The sequence below is a fragment of the Eleginops maclovinus genome, chromosome 6 (genome assembly GCF_036324505.1).
Source record: "Eleginops maclovinus isolate JMC-PN-2008 ecotype Puerto Natales chromosome 6, JC_Emac_rtc_rv5, whole genome shotgun sequence".
NCBI lineage: Eukaryota > Metazoa > Chordata > Actinopteri > Perciformes > Eleginopidae > Eleginops > Eleginops maclovinus.
Window position 1 is genome coordinate 6,576,694 of NC_086354.1, and position 22,714 is coordinate 6,599,407.

At 38.7% G+C, this 22,714-nt stretch overlaps 2 protein-coding genes across 3 annotated transcripts; both read left to right on the plus strand.

Moving 5' to 3' along the window:
• Window positions 1–2,791: 2,791 nt before the first annotated feature.
• LOC134866088 (leucine rich adaptor protein 1-like) lies at window positions 2,792–5,790 on the plus strand. Its single transcript, XM_063886035.1, has 3 exons — window positions 2,792–3,308; window positions 4,148–4,326; window positions 5,173–5,790. The coding sequence occupies exons 1-3, from the start codon at window positions 3,105–3,107 to the stop codon at window positions 5,690–5,692; spliced, it is 903 nt and encodes a 300-aa protein (XP_063742105.1). The 5' UTR covers window positions 2,792–3,104; the 3' UTR covers window positions 5,693–5,790.
• An 881-nt stretch (window positions 5,791–6,671) lies between these two features.
• pgap6 (post-glycosylphosphatidylinositol attachment to proteins 6) lies at window positions 6,672–21,617 on the plus strand. 2 transcript variants are annotated; one of them, XM_063886033.1, is made up of 13 exons: window positions 6,672–6,859; window positions 8,224–8,407; window positions 8,591–8,792; window positions 10,401–10,528; window positions 11,174–11,439; window positions 12,824–13,170; window positions 14,318–14,414; window positions 15,569–15,683; window positions 16,079–16,221; window positions 16,948–17,126; window positions 17,618–17,764; window positions 18,734–18,850; window positions 18,991–21,617. In XM_063886033.1, the coding sequence occupies exons 1-13, from the start codon at window positions 6,796–6,798 to the stop codon at window positions 19,312–19,314; spliced, it is 2,313 nt and encodes a 770-aa protein (XP_063742103.1). In that variant the 5' UTR covers window positions 6,672–6,795; the 3' UTR covers window positions 19,315–21,617. The 2 variants fall into 2 exon arrangements, with proteins under 2 accessions (XP_063742103.1, XP_063742104.1); XM_063886034.1 differs by lacking the exon at window positions 8,224–8,407 and having other exon boundaries at window positions 6,693–6,859.
• The last annotated feature ends 1,097 nt before the right edge of the window (window positions 21,618–22,714 follow it).

A 22,714-nucleotide genomic window follows, 5' to 3' on the forward strand; every position in this document is an offset into this window, starting at 1 on the left:
CCCTTCAAAATGTTGCTTTTTGCTTTGTAACTCATCTTGTGTTTGCATTGCATCCGGGTTTTCTAAGAATTTAAGAATATAATGGATGATACAAAACTATTTCTAGATTTAAATTGCTGCTGTAAAAACAATAGATCTTAGAAGACTGTCAACATACTTCATTTCATAATATGATTTTAATCCTCAACACTAACTAATAAGATTAAAATGGAACATTTCCCCAAATATAATAAGGACAATAAAGCCTTTAACACAATCCTACCCTGCATTCATTTTAATTCCTCTCAGGACGGCCTATTACCTACAGTGTTATATTGGTCTCTGCAGAGCTGCTCCTGTAAAACCAACCAGGGGATTCTGTTGCACTGCTGAGGGTTAAGAGGAAAGGTGACTGAGCTTTACGAGGCCCTAAACTGTGGCGCAACCCACAGAGGGAGGTGAGGCTGGGGACTACTAAAATGTCATCTTTTAAATCATACCTGTGACATCCAGATTCCAGATAGATTGAGATACTGTCTCTAACTTGTTGTGTTAATTCATCAGTATCAGTAGCAGCTGTTTGTTGGTTGTACTGTTACTGCTGTGTCATTGTATTTTTACATTAGATGAGTTATACTTTAGTTGGGACATTGTTTTTTTACAACATCACGTTTACAATGCACTACTCATGAGTTAAAATACAACCTAAACAGAATATACATATCAACATATCATAGAATACTCAATATAACATGTACATCACAAGTTAGATGCACTGTAATATATGCAAAATGTATAACTATAGGATGATACACACATGCATGTCCATTATACAAGTAACATAGATTTACAAACTTGAAGTGAAGATATTTCTTTTGACAATTTTTTCTGTAACCTCTCTTACCATACCATGTTTATGTTTGTGTGAGACCTACTATTGTTAGAGAGGCCCTGTTATTTTGGGGGTTTCACTTTCCTGTAGTGTGTTATAGATTTTGTTGCATGTAAATGGAAACTAGAGGGAATTTCTCTCCCACACACTCACCCCCCTGCCTGAAATGCTATGTAAGCTAATTGCATCGTCCATATAATAATAATAAAATAAAGCTTTCACTACCCTGTGTGTGTCTCCCTCTATCAGTGCCCAGTGGTAAAACCTTCCTCAATGTATTGTCTTCCTTCTCTCACTGCACCATCAGTTTGTATTTTCTAAGAGATTCAGATCACTTTTATTAATCCCAGAGGGGAAATTCAGTTCTTTACTCTTGTTTTAATTTACAAACACACAAAGTTGGGAAATGCACACCCACATGCACAAAACAGACATGCACTAAATGGAGAAGTAACAGAGCGCTGGGGCTGCTTTTCGTCGCTCTGCCAGTGTTCCGATGCCTGGGATTTGGGGGTTTGGTGCCTTGCTCAGGGACACCTCGGAAACTTGAACAGTTGACCTTTCGGTTCCAGGTCCCTTCAGACTGAGCTACTGCGGTGCCAACTTAACTTAACTGGTCTTACCCTTAATGGTGAAGAAGCAAGAAGCTCCAATATCAGCTGCCCTACATTTTGAAAGACATCAATATGGGGCAAAATGACAGATGCATAAAAATAAATCCTCTATTTCAGTGGATGGCAGATGTTGGCCTCATCACTGCTTCCTTGGCCCATCCCTGCGTCTGAAAGTGAGTTGAAACTCCACAGATCTGTTTCTTTTATAGTCTCTTTGAAAAGTGTTAAGCATTTACACACAAAAAAGTACACGCTTACATATTTCTGAAGCAAAAGTTTCTAAAACATATTAATCAGAGACAGATATTTGAGTTTTAGGTTATATTATTGTTCAGTGTATATATTTTCAAATGTACAATTGTCAGGCTCAGCTAAGCCCCCGATGTTACTAGATCCACTAAAATGATGATCATTTCACTTGATGTTACTAGTGTACGGATATGTATAGTATGCCCTTTTGACAAATGTGTCTTTACGCATGTATTTATCTATTTATCAGAAATCTTATTTTATTTACAAGGAGCTATCTGAGTATATTTTCAAATTTTGTATTTATATTTCCAAAATTACATCGATCACAAGGTCCGAGAAACCCCCAAAATATAGAAACACACATCAAGCCTAAAAAGAATATTGTGGATGAATGAGTGAACACATTTATTTGATGCTCATTGTTGGTTTTTCCAGTGATGGGCTCATGTCTCAGCATAAATAAATGGTTTAATAGTATGTGAATTACTTATTTTACAACCAGTGAAATTTAGATTACTGTAGATTTCTTGTAAATTTGAGGTTACTGGAATGGCTAACTAAAAGCATTAACATTAGCAAATCTGCTTTTATTGCAACCAAGGATTTTTATAAAACCTAAATAAAGCAACATGTTAGTCATAATTTTGCTTTGTAACAGGAAACAGGTAACATTGTTTCTTCACAGTTCAGAAAGAAAGTAAGCTAATGTTGTTAGCTAACGAAAGCCTAAACTTAGCTTCACATTAACCAGACATTGAGCTGACCCATGTCTATGTGGATACTAATGTAAATCACATTTTGATGTAATATTTTAGAATAAAAATAAAGATAAGCTGAAAAATATTTACTAACACTAAGAAATGCCTGTTTGTTTTCAATGTGGTACACCAAAGTTAAATACAGTATGCTAACACAGTCAGTCATCACGTGATTTCACAGATTTAGAACATGTAGTGTGTGCACAGGTGTTACTGTAGTCACGTGACTACTGGTATGAAACACACACCTTTGTTTCAGGACAACAAAAAGAGCATTTCCACTTTCCAGCATCACATTCACGGCTGCATACCATCAATACCTCTGTAGCCTGAATGGTGACAGCAGTCAGCAGGTACACAGGTGACATGCTCGCACACTTCCAGCGTTTTCATGGCTCGTTCTGCGCCTCTGTGGCACGTTTATCATTCGTGGTCGCATTTTATTGTGGACTGTTCAGGAGGAATATAACGAGTGGGACATTATTGTAAGTGTTTGAGAGGTTTATGGGTGTGATTCTCCCGCTGCCGGGTCTTATTTGGAGTTGGAAAGCGACTTTACGCACAAGATAACCTCAATCCAAGACTTGGAAGTGACCACTGCGCGGTGGGATGGCGGAGGAAACCTTCAACGATTCATTACCAGATCTGAAAGAAGTGGAAAATAAAGTTGGCAGGAAGACACCAGAAAGTCTTCTGATTTGGATGAGGGATGCTGCGGACGGCGAAAATGGATGGAGGTCTGATGTGGTGGACATGGGAGACCGCAGCTCCGCTAGTTTTTCTGACAAAATAAGCAACCTAAAACAAGAGATGGTGAGCATTCTCAGCAATGAAGATATAGTAAAATAGACACTGCATGTTTTCTTAATATGCCTGTGCATACTTGCGCATTTTTCGAACTTGCACAACTTGTTTATGCTATAACTCTATCCCTAATCTCTTATACTAATGACATGTTTTTCTCTAGACTGAAGAAATGTCAAAGTCAAAGGGTTCTGTTGTGTGGCCCTTCACCTGCTTATTTTGATTCTAATGACAGGTAGAGTCACCTGTCTCTCCACCACACCCCTCACCTGGCCTCTCTGTTTCACTTCCACTGGCTTCTGGATTCCTCTGCTTACTCTCTAGCCTTGCATATCATCTTTGTTCTTCCCTCATTTTTCCAAGGTGTTTTGCTCTTTCTTCTGCCTCATGTGTTGTGGCTATAGCAGGATTCTTCACTGGGGGGGACAGAGTTGTTCATGCAGGTTAAATGGACACAGCTCTCCACATACTGTAACTGCCCATTTTGTCTGTTTACTGAAACTTGGTTGGCAGAGGCATACAAACCATGGTCATTCTAGTTGTTAGTCATTTATTAGTCGTTTTGTGTTCATTTAAACGTGTTGTAGCCTTTATTTGGGGTTGTTTTGCCCTTTTTTGTCACCATTTCTTGTGGTCATTTTTAGTCTCTTCATGGTTGGTTCATGTCTTTTTGAGCAATACCTTGTCGGTGAAAGCCAGGCTGGCCGATGATACTTTGGGGTCCTGGTCCAGTGCCCGGTATGCCCAGGCAGTAAAGGATCTATGAGTTGACATACTTTACTCACTCTTAGTATCCTTATTTGCGTCACATGTATATATATATAACTCTGCACTGTTAATGCATATAGAGGTGTCTGCGTTCTGCTGATGTGAGGATTCTGCGGCAGCTGGTGGCCGTGCACGAAGGAATCGAGGCGATGCGTTGGCTGATGGAGGATCGAGGCTCGTTAACCAGTCATGGCAGCAGCCTGACAGGAAGCCTGAGCAGCCTGGTAACGGAGGAGGAGGCCTCCATGTTCCCCTGCAGGTATTGTACTGTATAGTGATTTGTTTGGCAAGTGTACAGGAACTCATTTAAATCTTATATATTTGTATACAAACTACTTTTAGATGAAATGTATGAGGACCACCGTATAGCCCATTTGATAGAACTATGCGGAGGAACTAGGTTTGAATCCGGACCATTTGCCATGTGTCATCCCTTCTGTCTCCCCCTTTCAACAATGTCAATTCAATAAAGGCACTGTTTGCCCCAAAAACAGGTATGAAAATGTGCAATAAACAAAGTAAAACCATGACCTACATCTTACCAAAAATATTAGTGTAGTTTGGTTGAGTCTTCTTATTATCACCATGGGTGTTTGCATTGCAGAAAGTCTGCAATACGCAATATTTGTCCAGATAAGACACCCATAAACACAGACAATTATTTTTAACTAGATTGTTATGTCACATTCATATTTGGCATATTGCTGGACAGTAAACAACAGTTCATTTTCAGGATATATATATATACAAATATACACACTTTTTATAGAATCACTGCTGTGAGAATACACTGCCCAGCACTGAGGTAAAGCTCCTGAACTTTAACTGAGAATTTCCTAACATCCTTTCTAAATAACACAGTTTATCTTGGCCAGGTCGATACAGTTTAGATGTGTACATTCAACTATCAAACTCAGAAACCTTAAACTGAGTTTCCAAAACATTGTTAATTATAATTTATTGCTGCATTTTGTGGGTAAACCTTTAGTGAAAACCAGAAGAAGCTTTTCAAATCTGAATCATGCTGGATGTCAATTTAAAGCATTAGTGGTTTAGTTCTCAGGCATTCGATATTGCTGACTTTTTCCACCAATTTCTCCCACAGAGAAAGCCTGAGTCCAACTCAGGATTTTACTGAAACCTCTGGAGAGGAATCAGCTGATCACACACCATCCACTGATGACGCTGATACAAACCACAAGAGCTGCTTTGACATGGAGATCCCTGAGTCTACTGAAGCAAGGCATTCTAGTCCTTCCACATCTGAGTTTGAAGTCAGTCTTTCCACACATGGCAGGCACCATCGGGCATCATTTACTCCTGGTAATGGTTTGGTTAGTGCCAACTTTCCAAAGTCACAACCACAAAACCTAAAAGCCGGTGCTGACATTATCAGAAGAGCTCTCCACAGATCTAGCAGGGCAAGAAGAGACATGAGAGCAGATAGTGGTAGCTTTTCCATCACTGAACAGTCACAGACAGATCAACAAACTCAGGAGCATCCCAGAACCTCTCAGAACACCATGGAAGAGAAAAAGACTGCGCCCAATAGAGAGACTGCTTTGCTAGGCTATGATGCTCAGTGGTGCTGGGTGGAGTCACTGGACGATGTGATGTTTCTATGACCTCCCATAAGCACCATTTAAATGGATCTGGGTTGAAGCAGTAATGCAGTAGGATTTAAAATGCACTTTGAAGCTGTTAAATAAATGAAGTAGATGTACATTGTTTGCTATGTGTATTTTTAATACTTTCAAAAGCCCAAATACATGTTTATCCTAAAATGAAGGCAACCACAAATGTGAAGAAGCTCTTTTAGAAGACAACTAGAATTGCAGAGATATTGGTTTTAAACTGTTCTCTCGTTTTCATGCGATTGCAATGAATTTCATTCGATTGTCTTATCCTTTTTATGACACAAATGCATGTTAGTACTTTCTTGTGCTTATTTCTCTGATATTGTTCAGTGCATTTTAAATCTTTGACAATTGTAAATATAAAATTGTATATACAAAAATGTCCCAGTTTGGGATAAATAAAGTACTTCTGATTCTGATTCTGATAAGGCAACAATAACTGTGAGGTTTTTAAAGATGTTGCCATTGTTCTGGTGATTGTTAAGCTATGATGAGCCTAAAATATATTTTGTGAATAAACCAAAAGACGAGACCCTTTTTGTCTCTCCACACCAAATAGCAGAGGAAGTATAACGTATGTGTTCAAACATTTGTTTTGATATAATATTTAACTATTTAAATGTTCGATATTAAAGTCCTTCATGATGACAGACACACACATTTTAGGTGATTAAACACATGAATTGCAGCGTTGCCTTTATTGGTAGTCTAAAGCTCGTAGTTTTAAGTGTTTAAATCATAATGACCACGCCTAATATCTACCCTAATTAATTCTGTTTATAATATTTGATTTTTTAACATAAAGTTGGCCTTAAAGTCACTTTATTTATACTTTTTACATTATATTTTTCAAAATTATAAATGAAATGCTGATTTATCACTCTTCAGTTTGTTTCTGTATATAATACTCTTCTTTCCGACAGACACCAAAGGCACCACGCGGCAAATGTTGTGACGTCGTGTATTTACACAGAAACCAGGAAGTGCTGTGCAGGTGGAATGATATGTCCGTAGTTAGATTTGTTTGACGTTAGTGGACATTACAGGTGGATAAATAACGATGTAATGTTGCAAAAACTGGCAAACAAACCATGGAAATTCGTTTTCTACGTGCTCTGCTTTTCCTCGCCCTGTCGGCTTGGACATTAGCAGACGGTAAGTGTTTTTTAAGCCAAAGGGACGGAGTCAGATGAAACTGATGTTAGCATGTTTGCTACTATGTTCGCTCCCGAGTTTTCAGATACCTTTAACACAGTTTGCGCTCTGTACAAAAGTATCACACTTCTCTTCCATGAAAATGATTTGTTTAGACAATTTAACTATTATTATTATTTGTATTACTATTATTATTTCCACGGAACTATACTGCTAATTGGTTGTGTAACGCGTTTAAAGACAGACTGTCTGCTTGACATGCATCAATGTGTAGACTTTTGTAGCCCTTATGAGTGTGTCAGCATTTTAGTGCATATCATTGATTCATTAGAGTTCTGATATGCTGTATGCGTTTGCATCCCTTTATCTCTGTAGCACAGTGTTTGTTTTAATTATTTACCCAAAGACTATATTAACTTCATTGGGGAAATGCCACATCATTTGTTCTGCTTGGTTAAAGTCTTGAAATGTGCTAAGGTTAATCCAATTAGACAATTTCCTACCACACAAAAAGGGAAACTCATCAATAACCAACAAAACTGATGGAAAACACTTGCACTGTTTGATGAAAGTGTTCTGTGGGAGTTTGTTTTACACAATAATAATGTGTAAAGCATTGATATTCCTTCATTGTGTTTCTTGTAGTTTTTGAGATCATTTTAATATAATAACAAATCATATAATATAATTCATTACAAAAAAAACCGTAGGACCATGAGCCCAAAGACTAAATATACAATAAAGGGAAAAAACCAACAATATTTCAGCGAAGGTTGTTTGACTGATAGAAAGTTGCACGTGCGGCCATCAATGGCCGTTGGGCGGTTTATATTTAATCAGGCCTATATCAACTGGGTTAGATTTCTTTCGTTAATCAGAACGTTTTTTATGCTGTATTATTTATTTCCAAGAAACATATTGAGCACATAATGAGCATAAGAATCTTTTTTTAAATTTTGTTTTATACTTATTGAGTTTTTTTGTACGTTCAACAGAAAGTATTGCGGATGTTAACTTTGGAATTTTTACAACAAAAAAGAATAAAAAAACAGCTGACTACAAAAGATTTAAAGGGGTTACTTTTGCATGGATATACTCAGTTTACAGATGTATCAATTTAAATCAATTATTCAAATAGTCTACAAAATGATATGTGTTAGTTAACTCATATTGCCTGTAGTTGAGGACAGCCTTACAAATCAGCATACAACACTTTAGCATAATGTTAAGAAAAACTTTTCTATTTCCAAACATTTCCATCATTTTTCTTCCCACTTTATCTACCTTTATCCGCCCTTACAAAATGCACATTGGTTAACTACATTCAGTATAGAAAACAGTGTCTTATATCTTACGTACCACAGATGGACAGGTGACGTTTGTCTCAGAGCTCTCGTCCAAACCGGCCCAGAAGTTGTCAAAGTACGGTTGGTACGGCAACGTGAGGCTGCAGAGGTTTCATATTCCAGAGGAAACAGCCATCGCCCGCTGGCTGTTCTCCGTCACTAAGGGCCACAACTTCAACTGTGGAAAGCACAATGTGACCATGTAAGATAAACAGTACTTATCTCAGCGTCATGTATTCCTCCACCCATTGTCTATGATATCTATTTTAGTCTTTGTCCTGTTTTGACTCTTCTGTCTCTATTTCAACCAGTTTTGTGCTGAACATTAAGCCCATAATCAAATCTGATTTTATGGAACTAACTTTGGAACTCTCTTTTCCTGCAGCCATATACAATACGGTGCTCCTCCAGTCATAAATCCAACAGGGAGGGTGTTTCCCAACATGACGCTATGGAGCCCCCCTCTATCTCTGATCCTACCGGTGACATCACAAAGCTCCACAACCTTTAACCTCTCCAACCCTGCTCCTGGAGTTTGGTTTGTGGGTGCCCACCTGCCTGAACATGATGGGCGAATTGAGCAGAAGGTTTGTATGGAGTCATATACAGTATGTGCGTTTAACTTTCTGATGTGTTTGTTGTTTTAGTCCTGATTTCATGGGTTTATTTCCCCTCGTCACATTTACTGAACTGTCCCTCTGGAGGTAATGCACACATAAACTATGCTAATTAAAATTACTGCAATTTATATGAAGACAGTTTCAAAAAACAATCCAACACCAGTAAAGAATTTCATGCTTTGATGTTCAAAAAGGTGTTTATTGTTCTCCTACTGCCTGTGCTGCAGCACCTCTTTCCACCCACTGTGTTGGTTACTGTTAATGGTTAGGCTGACTCTGTTGTGATTGGTCAACCCTTTATAGATGTCCCACCCCTTAGCCTATCAAGTACAATATGTTGTTGGCCAATAGAAGCACGAGTGTTAAATAGTGATGTCTCTATGTTATGTGTGGTGGAAACTTCTGAAGCAATGGAGACGAAACTCAGAGAGACGCTGGAGAGCAGGAACTTGATGGCAAAACACTGTTGGGTTTATTCGGAGTAACGGCCGGAGAATTGACAAGACATTTACACGAGTTGCCACAGCGGTTGCCAAACCAATTCTGAAGATCTCAGGGATAAAGAGAGGTTTTAACTAGTTCCAAATGGGTAATCAACATTCTCAGAGCAGCAGACTAAACAAGCTTGGACAATATGACTAACTTAAACTGTCATCTAGGTCACAAATAAGGTGTTTACCGGAGCATCTGGGTCCAGATAAACTGGAGCTAGCTGTCCCTAAACAATAAAGCCAATCTTAGGTCAGCTTGAGCTTGTACCCACTGTGGGAACAACAAGGCTTCGGAAGCCCAGGCTGCCCCTCCTTAATGAAGATAACAGCACCTGCAAGGCCGTTATCTTATGCCAGAGGAGCACAGAGAGGAAGTGCGCGGGGGATTTTTGTAGGCCATTAACATGCAAAAAAACCTATATAACACACCACAGGAAAGGGAACCCCCCAAAGAGCACATTAGGGCCCCTTTAAACTCTCTGTTGCTTGGATATGTCTACTTTTCACTCAGAAATTTGTTTTAAATAATAATACATTTTATTTACACAGCGCTTTATAAGGTACTTTAGTACAATCTTAAAAGCATAATTTAAAACACATAAATGATTGTTTACACGTTAAAAGCAGTTAAAGGTGAGTTTTGATTTGTGATTCGAACACGAACAGATCGGTGCAGTCTCCGATGTGTTGGCATTAAAAGGCAGCATTAATGTGTCTGTATTCACATCACGCTCTACTTGTAGAGTTGTACCCAACCTGTTCTACCTGAGTGGGGGGAATCTAGCTGCGCCACATTCTTCACCTGCTCTGCTTTGGCTCATTTTGCTGACTTACAACTGGTAGTGCAGTGACATTTACTAACTGGTGTTGAAAGAAAATGTCTGAATGTATTTATGTTTGTCTTATAACTCTGTGTGTAATTTCCCCAAATGTCTCTGTTAACCTCACTTCTATTATTTTACTCTAATTAGTTCATCAGTCACCTGAAAGACTTTAAAGTGCCTGTGTGAACAGTACTAGACCACGCTGATAAGTTGAATGAAATGATGTGGCAGTATAACATTTTCTTCTCTTTCTCTGTTAGGGTTTTCCATCTTGCTCGTACTTCTTCCAGCCTCAGCTGTCAATCAGGAGAGCGGTGGACACCCCCATCCTGCAGCAGGGCACATTCCTCCAGCAGACCGTAGCTCCAGACACACCTGCACGCCTTAAGTAATTTTTAGTTTTTTTCTATTTTCCCATCTAGGTAAGGCACAATGTCAAAATCTCATATCACAATTCCATGCCTATATAATTGCTTTTCATCTTTTTGTCATCGATAATCATCAAAATATGCTAAATCAAGAAGTCTGAAACAAAAATGGCACCAAATCATACTGGACTCACTTTATTTTAAGAATTGATAGGGCACATCTTTATTAGTCAACAACCTTTTTAGTCAAAAACAAAAAATCGAACAGTCTCAAATAATGTCATTTAATTCTAATTGAACAAATTGTATGTCCTCCTGCATAAATATTTGATAAATACAATATTAAAAATAGCCCCATTGGGCCGTTGTATAGCTCAGTGGGTAGAGCTGTCGGCCATATACTGGGGTTTGATCCCCATGCGGTGGACCCAGGTTCGGACCCCTCTGTCTCCCCATTTCTCATCGGTCACTATATTAAAGGCACTGGTTGCCCCAAAATACCATAATAACCAAATTCACAATTACCTCAATAATGGACATTTACCAAGATCATCTTACTCGTTTTTTGTTATTGTGATAAAGTCCCAAATCCCCAGTCCCACTCTTTGTTCTGTTTTATATGTTCTTATATACGAGTCTGGTTAATGTTTTTGTGTCTGTGTTAGATTGTATGTTCCAGAGTTTGCGTCCTCTCTCTCCGTCTCCGTGGCGGACTGTTCTTCAGGAGAGGCAGCAGACGATGGGAACTGTTCCCTGGTGCTCCAGCTGGGGTCCACCTCCCTGCAGCATCGCCCGGTAACAGTGAACTGCTCAGGGATTGGCTGCTCAGCCACTCTTTCCAACCCTCCTTGGGATACCTGGTTACGAGTTGTCGTGGAGAGTGGACTAGACAACCGCACTGTCACCTTTAGTATCGTCTCAAACTTCACAGGTGGGCACAGGAACGCTTTCAATAAACACACGTACACACTTGAATATCTGTTACAGGGCTGGAACACATTATTATTTTCATTATTGATTAGTCTGCTGAATACTTTCTTGATTAATCTATTACCTATGTGTTCTATAAAATGTCAGAATATAGTGAAAAGTGTCCATTAGTTGTGTTTTTTTTGTCAGTACAAATCCCAAAGATATTCATTTTGAATAATATATATCTGTCCTGGGTAGGAAATGTCCATATTTGAAAGACTTGGGGACATTATCTTTTGCAATTTCTGCAAAAAAAGAAAGACAAGCAATGTATCTGTTAGTAGTGGATCAATATTTTTTTGTCGGTTGAATTGTAGGTTTATTATTAGCTCTGTTCTAATCCACTTCATGATGTGTGTTTGTCGAAGTTATTATTTTTTCTTTATTGATAAGTTTGCTTATTGTTGTGGTTTATTTATTAGTTGCTTAACTCTAAACATTTCAGAACATTATATGTATATACAAGTTGGTCCCAATTTCCTTGTCCAAGAGTCAAAGAGGATATTTTCCTTTTATACTCCAAAACTAAAATTATATTGAATATACATTTATTATTATTATTATTATTATTATTTTATGATTTTAATGATAAAAAACATACCAAACCAGCTATTCTTCATTTTATAGAGGCTGAAAACAGCATTGTATGCCTTTTTTATGCATTAGAAATACTTGATAAATAATAAACAGTTATTGGTGGGTTGCCTACCTGTCCCCCTTTTTTTTACAAAAAGACTAAAACTAGCCCCAAAAAGTAATCCAAATAGTTTGTTTTCTATCTATAAGATATCTTGCTACTCTGTTCCAATCCACCTCCTTGGCGTTACCGTGTGTGTAATTTTTTCTAGTATTTCAATTATAGATTAGCCTGCTTATTATTTTGTAGATTTATAGCTTAGTTGTTTGTTCTAAAAATGTCAAATTGTGAAGAAATAATATAAAAAATGATATAAAACCCCAAATAATATGGGGTTTATTTTGATGTAAAACTGATTAAACTGCCTGTTCTCTATATTTAAGCAGCTGAAAACAGCCATTTTTGCATTTAAAACAAAGCATAAATTACCTTATTGAAATAGGTGATTATGCTCCACAGCCTTCACAATTGGCGACCCGTTTTTTTGGACTTAGACCCGGAAGATCAGACGCAGGTTTAAATCCAGCCTGTGTTTAATCGATGTCTTTAATAAAGGTTACAATTGGCCCCAAAAATAAGCCTAAAAAAACCCCCAAAACCTTATTTTTTCATCCATTAGTCATCTAATCGAAGCAGCTCTGTTTTAATCCACTTCCTGCTCTATGTGTGTAATTAATTCTATTCTGCTTGTGTGTGTCTGCCTCAGTGGGGTGTAAGCCAAAAAGCGTCGGCCTTAAAGTAGATGACGACATCAACAAGCTCCGCAGCAAGAGCAACATCACCAACTCAACCTCAGCCGACAACGACACGGTGATCACAGAGGCGGTCGCCCCGAGCAACGACTCAGCGTCCCTGTTAACGCCGTTGCTGCCGTCGGCGTGCGTGTGGAGCATCCCCGTTCTCTACGAGGAGCTGGATGTTCTGTCGCTGCGTTTCACTCCCGTTAACAGACCCAACGTCAGCGTCACGGATACACACCCCACCCTGCTCACCTACCCCCTGCACACACTGGCAACCGGGGGGACGCTTAACCTGCAGCTCACACTCAACACGGTACTACCGCGTTATTACACATCCATACACACTATTACACACACATGAGGATGTGGAAGTGAACCTTAGTGATCTTCTGCTTTCATATGATATCATATTCGTCCCACAGCAGGAACATTTACACTGTTACAATCCAGATAGAGACAAAAACAACATTATACTCGCATATAATACACAATTATTTGAAAAAATAAAATAAGTACAAATTCAAAGTAGAAAAAAAATAGTTAGCAGCATTTTAAAAGTAGGTGGAACATACAAAAGTAGTGAACAAGCTACAAGATTGTTGGTACAGTATTGAGTAGTGCAAAACAGAAAAGAAGCAGCCAGTTTATGCATTGTGAAATAAAAACTCATTGCACGCCACTGTGTTATAGTCCCGATTATTACATGGCTTAGTTGAATGCTCTTCTTTCTGATTGGTTCGGAAAATGTACAGGTCAATATGACAGTAGGACAGACCGCTGCTAAGCACTATAATGAAACATCAATCACAGCCGACTTTATTTTAAATTAACTTGTTGTTGTCGGAGTTCCAGTCTTTGGTGCGCCGTGGAACAGAGTTTATTTTCTTAGCAGAGGCAATACGATCATTTTCAAGTCCATAAAATCATTTAAATTAATATTGGGAGTCAAGTCTTTAGTTTGCTTAGTATGTTGCTGTGTAATGAGCGGAATAATGTGCAGCGAGGCGGTCATTATTGGAAAAAGAACCAAGCTTGCTAGAAATGAGTTTGCTACGGTCTTTTGAAATAAATAAAGGCAGTCCTGGCTGTATTCAATCCATCGCATCTCACGAAAAAAGCCTAACTTTGTGAAGTTTTTGGAATGCACATCCAGATAAGCTTGAGGGATAACTTTGACAGCAATGGACTTGTTTGATTTTGCAGATTTATGTCGTTCCTGGCCAAGCAACTTAAAATAAATCTGTCTAATTTAGCAGGACTTTTTTGTAGACTTTCTGACTTTCTATCAAGAAGTGGCTGATTTCCTTTGAAATTCGTTACCTATGATCTTAACAGTCACTTAAGAAACAACAGAATTTAGTCGATCAGGGTTGTGCGCAAACCAGCGTCCATCTGTTTACTTCAAGACAAGCTACTGCGACAAAAAGTTTAACTTTGGTGTGTGTGTGTGTGTGTTTCAGACTAATGTAACCCTGGCGAACAGCAGCAGTGTGGTGGGCTGTCTCTCTCCCTGGGCTCCAGTTCTCGACCTGAACCACTCTCAGCCATGCCGCACAGGTAGCACACATAACCACACTTATACATTCATGCTCACACTGACATACTTTGTACGCTTGGAAATAGCGGCAATGTCATAATGCAGTGGTTCTCAGGCTGTGGGTCGAGAAGCCTAAGGGAGTTGCTAGGTCATTTGAGGGGACAAAAAATTGCACATTATTAAAATAAATGGCCGTTGGCAGTGCGCTCTCTTTAGCCCTCTTTCGTTTTATCTTTATTACCAAGCACGAAATAAAGCTCAGGAAACTGGGGCTAAGACGTGTTCCATCTGTCACTCTATCGATCTCCCTCACACCGTCTTTTCAGTGCTATGGACATCGACACACCTACAAAAGCAGCCCCAATGTAAACCATGTTTAACAGCACCAATACCCACTTTGGCAGTCCCCTAGGGAAATACACTACATTTACACATGCACGGTACATACACATTAGACGCCAGTGGGCGTTCATTGCCTTGCTCAAGGATACCTCAGCATTGCCCATGAGGGGAACTTTATTATTTTGATTTGATCGAAAAACTGTGCTATTGTTGGGTTAGTGTTACTTGAACCTTTCGTTTCCAAAGCATTGTCCCTACAGCCTGAGCGCCTTCCCCCCCTCAGCTGTCAGGCTTACAGTAGTCACATGCCAGACATGTTTAGACACCAGGAGCATTAAACCATTGTTTCATTATGTTATTTTATTTATTTGTTATTTTATTAGTATTAGGACCCAGGGTTTAATGAATTGGGCAACATCATTTGGAGTCAGAATCAAAAATTCTTTAATTATCCCGGGGGGGGGGGGATTGGTTTTCGTGAAAGTTATACGACTACAGAATGAATAACATGAAAGATAGATATAATGTTTATTATATAATATAAGAATAGCAGGAAATGGATATAGGATTGCTGATTGAAACAGGAAAGGGAATGTACAGTTGGGTTCATCTAATTAAAGTCAAATTAGAAATGTATTAAATAGGACAGGCAATCGTTCAAATGTGTTTTCCTGGTAACTGCCAAGTGCATGCTGGGATAGGTTTCAATAAGTAAAATGCCCAAGCTTTTGTAAGGAATTATGTCTAATTGTGCGGCAGTGTGTAGGCAGTAAACAAATCAGGGAGCTTGCCTCGTGATATGGAAATAATATCCTCCCGTGTGTGTCTGCAGCTTTGTTCGGAGGATATGGAGTCCGTGTGAACATCAGTGATCCTAAAGCTGTGGTCAGGCTGCCTTTCCCTCAGTCAACAACGTGGTACCTCACCCTACAGCTCACATGTAACAGGTAACACACACACACACACACACACACACACACACACACAATACTGCATTCCAATCTATCTATTAGTTTCTTAAATATTTCTGCAAATTCTCTGTACCTGTGACATTTTCCCTCTGAAAAAGATAACGCTGCTATTTGAAATTCACCCATACACAACCTTAAACTATCTACACAAAAAAGGGCCTCTCATTCGTGTTAGAATGAAAGACTTTTTAACACCATTTAAGCTGTTATAAAATCATCAATCTGATACTGTACTTGTGCCAGGCATCCAAAAACAAAAATCAGAGGAGGAATATTTTTTATTCAGCATTTCAAAACTGTATAAAAAAACCTGACCCTCATTCTAGAACTCTCCTGTGTTTGATATGTACCTGTGTTTTGTTTTCTTGCAGCAGTGACTGTGGTAATGCGTCCATGGTGTCTGTGGTCCCAGAGGTGTTCATCAGTGCCTGTGTGGAGGACTGTGGGAAATATGGTGAATGTAGACTGCTCAGATCCTACAGCTACCTGTACGCTGCCTGTGTCTGCAAGGCTGGTACGGACACACACTCACTCACACACACACAAAGATACCTGCTTTCAGTTCAATCACAAGAAAGGTACATGTTAATTCTTACAATGCTATATTTAATAGTTCTTGAAAAAAATCGTGTCATCAGCTTTGTTTGTCTCGCCCTACAGAGGTGGGAGAAGTACTCAGATCTTGTACTTCAGTAAAAGTAGAAGTACCAGAGTGTAGCAATACTCTGTTACAGTAAAAGTCCTGTATTCAAAATGTTACTCTAAGTCTTATCATCAAATATACTTAAAGTACCAAAAGTAAAAGTCCTCATTATGCAGATTGGTCCGTAATATCTCTGATATGTTTTATAATGATTGATCATTAAAGTGTTCTCAGAGCTGGTAAAGGTGCAGCTAGTTTTAATGGCGTTGTATACTGCAGGGTAGCTGATTTAAGTGTTGATTATATTTCACATCATTAATCAAAATCTGCAAAGTAACACCTCTAAATCGTAGTGGGGACGAAGTATAAAGTAGCAACACATTTAAATACTAAAGTACAAGTCTCTCTTAATGTTTCTCAGGTACAGTACTCTAGTAAATGTACTTAGTTTACATCACTGCTCCCCTGGAGTCTAACTACAAACACAAAGAGGACCTGGGCTAGCTAAGCATTGATAGACCATGATGAAAGTAAGTAAATGACATGGCTTGTTTTATAAAAAGTACTCTGGTGAACATAATGTTTGCGTGTGTGCAGGGTGGAGCGGGTGGGGCTGCACAGATTCCTCCACAGCTCAGTCGTACGGTCGCCAGCTGACAGCCACTCTCCTGCTCACACTCAGCAACCTGGCCTTCCTGCCCGCCACCGTTGTGGCCGTCAAACGCTGCTACATCACGGAGGCCTCCGTCTACCTCTTCACTATGTTCTTCTCCACGGTAACACAAACACACCCTTGCGTACATGTGGGAATTCTAGCCATCTCTTCAGAGTACTGTTCATCTTCTTGAGGCCCTATGGTTTTACATTGGGTGAACACTTGGCTGATTGCTCACATTTGCTATGTACAATAGATGTTCATATACTGTACAGTGATTTTGTTTTAGAAGTTAGGGTTTGTAGTATTATTTAGTCTCAGTTTATGTATTTTAGGTCACTACAGACTTCATCTTGATTTTTTACTATCACTAGGTGTGGTATTGAATATGCTGACTATTTATTTAATTTATTTTATAGGTGTTAGGTATAGTCTCTGTCTGTGATGATAACTATCTTTAATATAAAAAAAATCAAGACATTAGATAAACATTTCACACAAGTAAACCACAAGGCTTTTTTTTTCTCCTGCTGTAATATGCTCCGTTGGATAATAAGTAATACTAAAATCATTATGTATCTGTGTTAACTTCTTGTTCTCTTTATATTTCAGTTCTACCACGCATGTGACCAGCCGGGTGTAGCCGTCATGTGTATAATGGACTACGATGCCCTGCAATACTGTGACTTCCTCGGGTCAATCTGTTCCATCTGGGTCACCATCCTGTGCATGGCCCGCATCAAAGACGTATTCAAATATGTAAGACACAGACGATTGGTTATTACTACAATACTATTATCTACACTATATTATCAGTAGTTATTACACTTAAAGGGATGGTTTGGATCCTTCTAATTGCGGTTGTATAAAATGCTTATCTATAGTTAGTGTTTTAATTACAGTAGATGGTACCCGGCAGGTCATCAGCAATGTACTACCGTGGATGGTTGCATCAGCAATATGTGTTTATCCACCTAAAAAAGCAGGCCCACCAAACACATTCAGAATTTCACATGTACGCTATATTTTATTATATTTTTATATTTTTATATTATTTTTTTTTTTGCCATCAGAGAGCCAGATCCATTGACAAAAACGTTGCTGAATCAAAACTTGGTCGTTTTAAACACCAATGCCACACAATAACACAAACAAAAATAGAGCCAGCGTTAGACCGGCAACTTCTGTGTTCTGCTGAGGTGAAATGACTGTTTTTGTCAATGATGTCTGGTGACTATGAATAGAGCATAAATAGCGACCATCGTTCTCGATCAGAAAAGGCTCTCTGATTGAAAAGTAAAGCAATGAAAATATTCATACACCTTAACTAATAATGATCCGCCACATCTATAGGTCTCATAGAGCATGTTAACTTGCATTTTCCTGTGGCCCCGCCTCCAATCTGCTCAGTCAACTCAATGGAGAGGGAAAATAACTCCAGTTTTTTAGCTCATTTAAAAAAACAACCTGGGAAAAGGTATTTTATTGGCCAAATAACGCCAGGACTGACACGGAAGTGTAGTACTAATGTTTGGCCACTACAAAATAATTGCCTGGCTAATTTTCTGTCTGTTTCTACAAACTGGGAGCCTTCTGATCACCATAAACCTTTTGTCAATACATTCACTATGGCTAAGTACCTTAGTCAACCTCACTTCAGAATTCCAAATGTTCCCCTTAATTTAGGAAGGACATGCTATTTTAATAGTTTTTTTTCTGTGTGTGCAGACTCTGTTTATGCTCGGGGCTCTGCTTATAGCCATGTCTATGCAGCTGGACCGCAAAGGCCTATGGAACCTGCTGGGCCCTGTCATCTGTGCCATACTGCTCATGGTCACTACCTGGGTAAGACATGCACTTCAGTGAATGGGATTGGCTAATAAGGTCCTTGTTGATCCAAATCTAGGCAGCCACGATGTCAAGAAAACAGAAGATGGATTATAAAGCTATGTTCTTGAGTTTTGCTAAACCCAGTTTTCTTCCAGGTGTACAGAGGGGTGCGGCGCCGACACTGTTACCCACCTTCCTGGAGGCGCTGGGTCCTCTTCCTGATCCCGGGAGCAGTCTGCGCTCTTATAGGGGTTTGTTTGTACATTTTTGCGGAGACAGAGGACAACTACTACTACACACACTCACTGTGGCACATCCTGGTGGCCAGCTGCGTGGTGTTCCTGCTACCGCCAAAGGAGAAAAACAGGGAGGCGCTGGGCTGGAGCAGAGGCTGGAGCTGGACCTGGAGCTGGAGACCCCGGGTTTGTGGCTACACGCTTTGTCAGAATGACAAGGACGAACTCTACACTGTCACATAGTACGACAGGACACGCTGTGAGGAAGTGGCGAGGCATTGATAGTTAAACGTTTCTGCAAACAATCACAAAAGGTAAAAAGACACACGGGTAGAGATACATCTGTAGTTGGATCCTATTTACACTTGTTTACCTTTCTAAGTGACTCATGGGGACACCATTTTTGCAATTGTCAGCTACAGCTTTCTTGCGGGCTCGGCAACGTAATCACTCGTGGCAAATCCCAAACTTTTTTTTTCACTGACATGCTCAATTTGTAATAAAAGGTTTTTGACAACATTAAGTAAAGGACCCTTCAGAAAGTTAAATGTTTTTCGCATATACGGTTAGCGTATTTAGCTAATTCAGCAAGTTTCAAGAATTTGGATGCGATGCAAGACATCTGAAAAAGACTTGTCTTTGAGCGAGTCTTTCACAATTACGTCAGGATTTTATTTCTCTTGTGCTCTCATGATGCCTCATATTATTACTTCACAGCCAATTCAAACCATTAAACACAATTGTAGTCCCCATTAGGTACTTAGACAAAAAACAGGGTTCAGGTTGAAAAGTTACCCATTATGACTCTGAGTCTTCAAAGTATATTATTATGTTTATATAAAGGATTTTTTTACCTATATTCTCAGAGGTCTACAATGTCCATGTTCACATTTTCAGATGATGAAATTCTTTTAACATTTATATAAAAAAGGTTTGTAAAAGTCTTCAATTAGGTTTCGGAAATACTTACCACATTTAATCCAAATCAGACTTATACCTAAGGTGTTCCCTTCCACAAGCGAGGGTATAAACAGCCAGGTGGCCCACAAGCTGACCTCATGACCGTCAATTGTACATATTGTGTATGTACATATTGGACACAAAATTAATCCTTTAAATATTTATTAGGAATCACACTGTAGAGATCTTTGAAGTCTTTATATTCTGCCTATCACATGATAGTGTGATATATTTATAGTCCATTCAAACACTCCTCATTCTTGTATCCTCTTGTGTTGTCTTTTTCCACACAGGCCTGGGCTAAAACTTGATCTATTTTAAAATATGCTTGTTCTTGACTGCCATGTGGTTTAAACAGACTTTGAAATATGATATTTACTAGCTAATATCAAAATGATTAGTTCTATATTGGAGCTCACATGGTCGCTCTTCATTTGCACATATATTTATATCTTTAAATGTCTCATTGAAGAAAAGTGATCAAAAACACTTCTTAAAGTGTATTATGCTTTTAGGGGTTTTATGTGTTATATAGGTTTTCTGTGCAAGTCACTACCTAACACGCACTCTTCTATTGGCTAGTTTTCCAACACATTGTACTTGATAGTCTACGGGGTGGGACATCTCTAATCAGTTGACCAATCAAAACAGAGCTGGTCAGCCAACCAATCGGAGCAGACTGGGCTCTGGTTTCAGACAGGGTGAAAAGATGGGCTGCACAAATAAAGAGCTTTTTGAACATTAAAGCATGGAGACATGTCACAGTAGAGGGACAAAACTACAAATATGAACCTGAAAATGAGCAGAATATGGCCCCTTAAGCCAACTGCTCTTTCTGCCTGCCACATGAATCTTCTTGAATCTTCTTATGTATCATGGCTTCTAAAAATCCCCATTTGTATGCACTGTACATGGCAAAAGGCTAAGTTAATTTTCAGTTTTAAATGTAGCTTTTATTGAATCTGAATGGCAGTACTACTATTTTCAGTTTTCCTCAGTTTTTTCCACTCATTCTTAAGCACTTTGTAATTTAAAAAAAGGTCCCTACACTATGTACTGTTGTGTACATACTGTAGGCAGTATGTGTACGAATGGGCACTACGATTGTATATTTAGATTACAGTGTCTATTGCCTCCTCTTATGTGTGTGAGAGAATGTGTGTGTCTGTGTGTGTGAATGTGTTTTGTCTCTTGCACCTGTGAAGCTACTGAGCACTTACCATTCAAATGTAAGTCATATAGTACGTTTATTTCTATGGCCCCATGCTGTGAAGCTGTTTCGCAGTAGTGATTTTACACAAATTGAATGTTTCCGTCACATTTGCCTTTCTGTTTTTTAAAAAATATTGTTTTTTCTCCTTGTGTGTTCATCACTTTATTCACGTTATATTCAAGTAGGAATATGAAAGGTATTGTACCACTATAATAGATTATATCTTTTATGCGTGTAAGGATGAAGATATGTAATGTTCTATGTAAAAAGAAAAAAGATTTTCTTCCTTGTACTGGTGAGCTAATTTTCAATCTGCTAAAAAAATCAAAACAGCATTCAGTCTCTAAAAATAAATCTATGGTGTAAAGAGAAAGGTTTCCTTTTTATTGCTTTTTATCTGAACATCTTTTTTTCCTGAAGCTCTTTCACTCTCGCTCTCTCACACATACTCACACTTTCAGGCCAAGAGTAGATGGAGCAATGGGCATAAGCGGATTATGTTAATCCTCAGAAATATATAATAATAATATTGTGTGTGTGTGTGTGTGTGTGTGTGTGTGTGTGTGTGTGTGTGTATATATATATATATATATATATATATATATATATATATATATATATATCTCTCTCTTACTTCCATTAGTAAATGTGTTGGGCTTTGCGGCCAGCAAAGCTGAAAAACATCAGTGCTACCGCTCACCAGTCTTTTTAAAAACAAAGCAACAAAGCCTGACATATCCTGACATTTAATCTCTAGTATCTATTAGGTTTAAATGATTGGAGTGCCCCTTAGCCTGAATTGTCACTTAAAAGGTAACCTTGCTCAGTCATAGTGGTGACCTGTCATGAGGATAGAATAATGTATCTGGAAAGTGATTTTATGTGATGCGTTTGCAGCAGTGATTCACGAACTGGGATGACTCAGAGGGTCTCAAGATATTCAAATGGATAAAGAAAAATAAAAGTCTTCCCACAAAATGGTGTTGAACAATTATGTAACTATTTCAGCCGAAACGAACAGCTTCAAAATACGAAACAAGTGGAAGGTGTTTAGGCAGTAAGTTGATTTTGGTCAAACTGGATCACATACTTTATGGAGAAATGTTTGTTTTTATGATTTCACTTTGATATTTTCCAGCTACTCTAACTCAATTCTTGCACAATTTACTAATTGTGAAATAAATCTTTACTTGTTGCTAAATTAACAGCTCAGTAGCTGACTGAAGCTAATGTTAGCAACAGTTTGTGCTATTTTAGCAAAGAATAAAGCTTTTTTCAAGTGACTATTCTGTCAGTACTAGGACCTCGGAGCACTGGGGAGTGTACCCCAGGAGCTTTGAACAGCTGGGACGAAGAGGTTTTCAGAACCGAAGCCATGCAAGTGGGCAACTGAAACTGGGTAGGTAAAATTCGCTGGCTAGCTATGTCTTCTGTTGTTGCATTTGCTTGATGTTTGGCTGTGTTGTAAAG

What these genes read in the sequence shown, in the direction of transcription:
- LOC134866088 (XM_063886035.1), top strand. Translation starts at nt 3,105, where the DNA reads ATGGCGGAGGAAACCTTCAACGATTCATTACCAGATCTGAAAGAAGTG. An exon ending in GCAACCTAAAACAAGAGATG is followed by an intron (nt 3,309 to 4,147) that starts GTGAGCATTCTC and finishes TAATGCATATAG; the next exon opens with AGGTGTCTGCGTTCTGCTGA. An exon ending in GCCTCCATGTTCCCCTGCAG is followed by an intron (nt 4,327 to 5,172) that starts GTATTGTACTGT and finishes TTTCTCCCACAG; the next exon opens with AGAAAGCCTGAGTCCAACTC.
- pgap6 (XM_063886033.1), top strand. Translation starts at nt 6,796, where the DNA reads ATGGAAATTCGTTTTCTACGTGCTCTGCTTTTCCTCGCCCTGTCGGCT. An exon ending in TATCGTCTCAAACTTCACAG is followed by an intron (nt 11,440 to 12,823) that starts GTGGGCACAGGA and finishes TGTCTGCCTCAG; the next exon opens with TGGGGTGTAAGCCAAAAAGC. An exon ending in TCAAAGACGTATTCAAATAT is followed by an intron (nt 17,765 to 18,733) that starts GTAAGACACAGA and finishes CTGTGTGTGCAG; the next exon opens with ACTCTGTTTATGCTCGGGGC.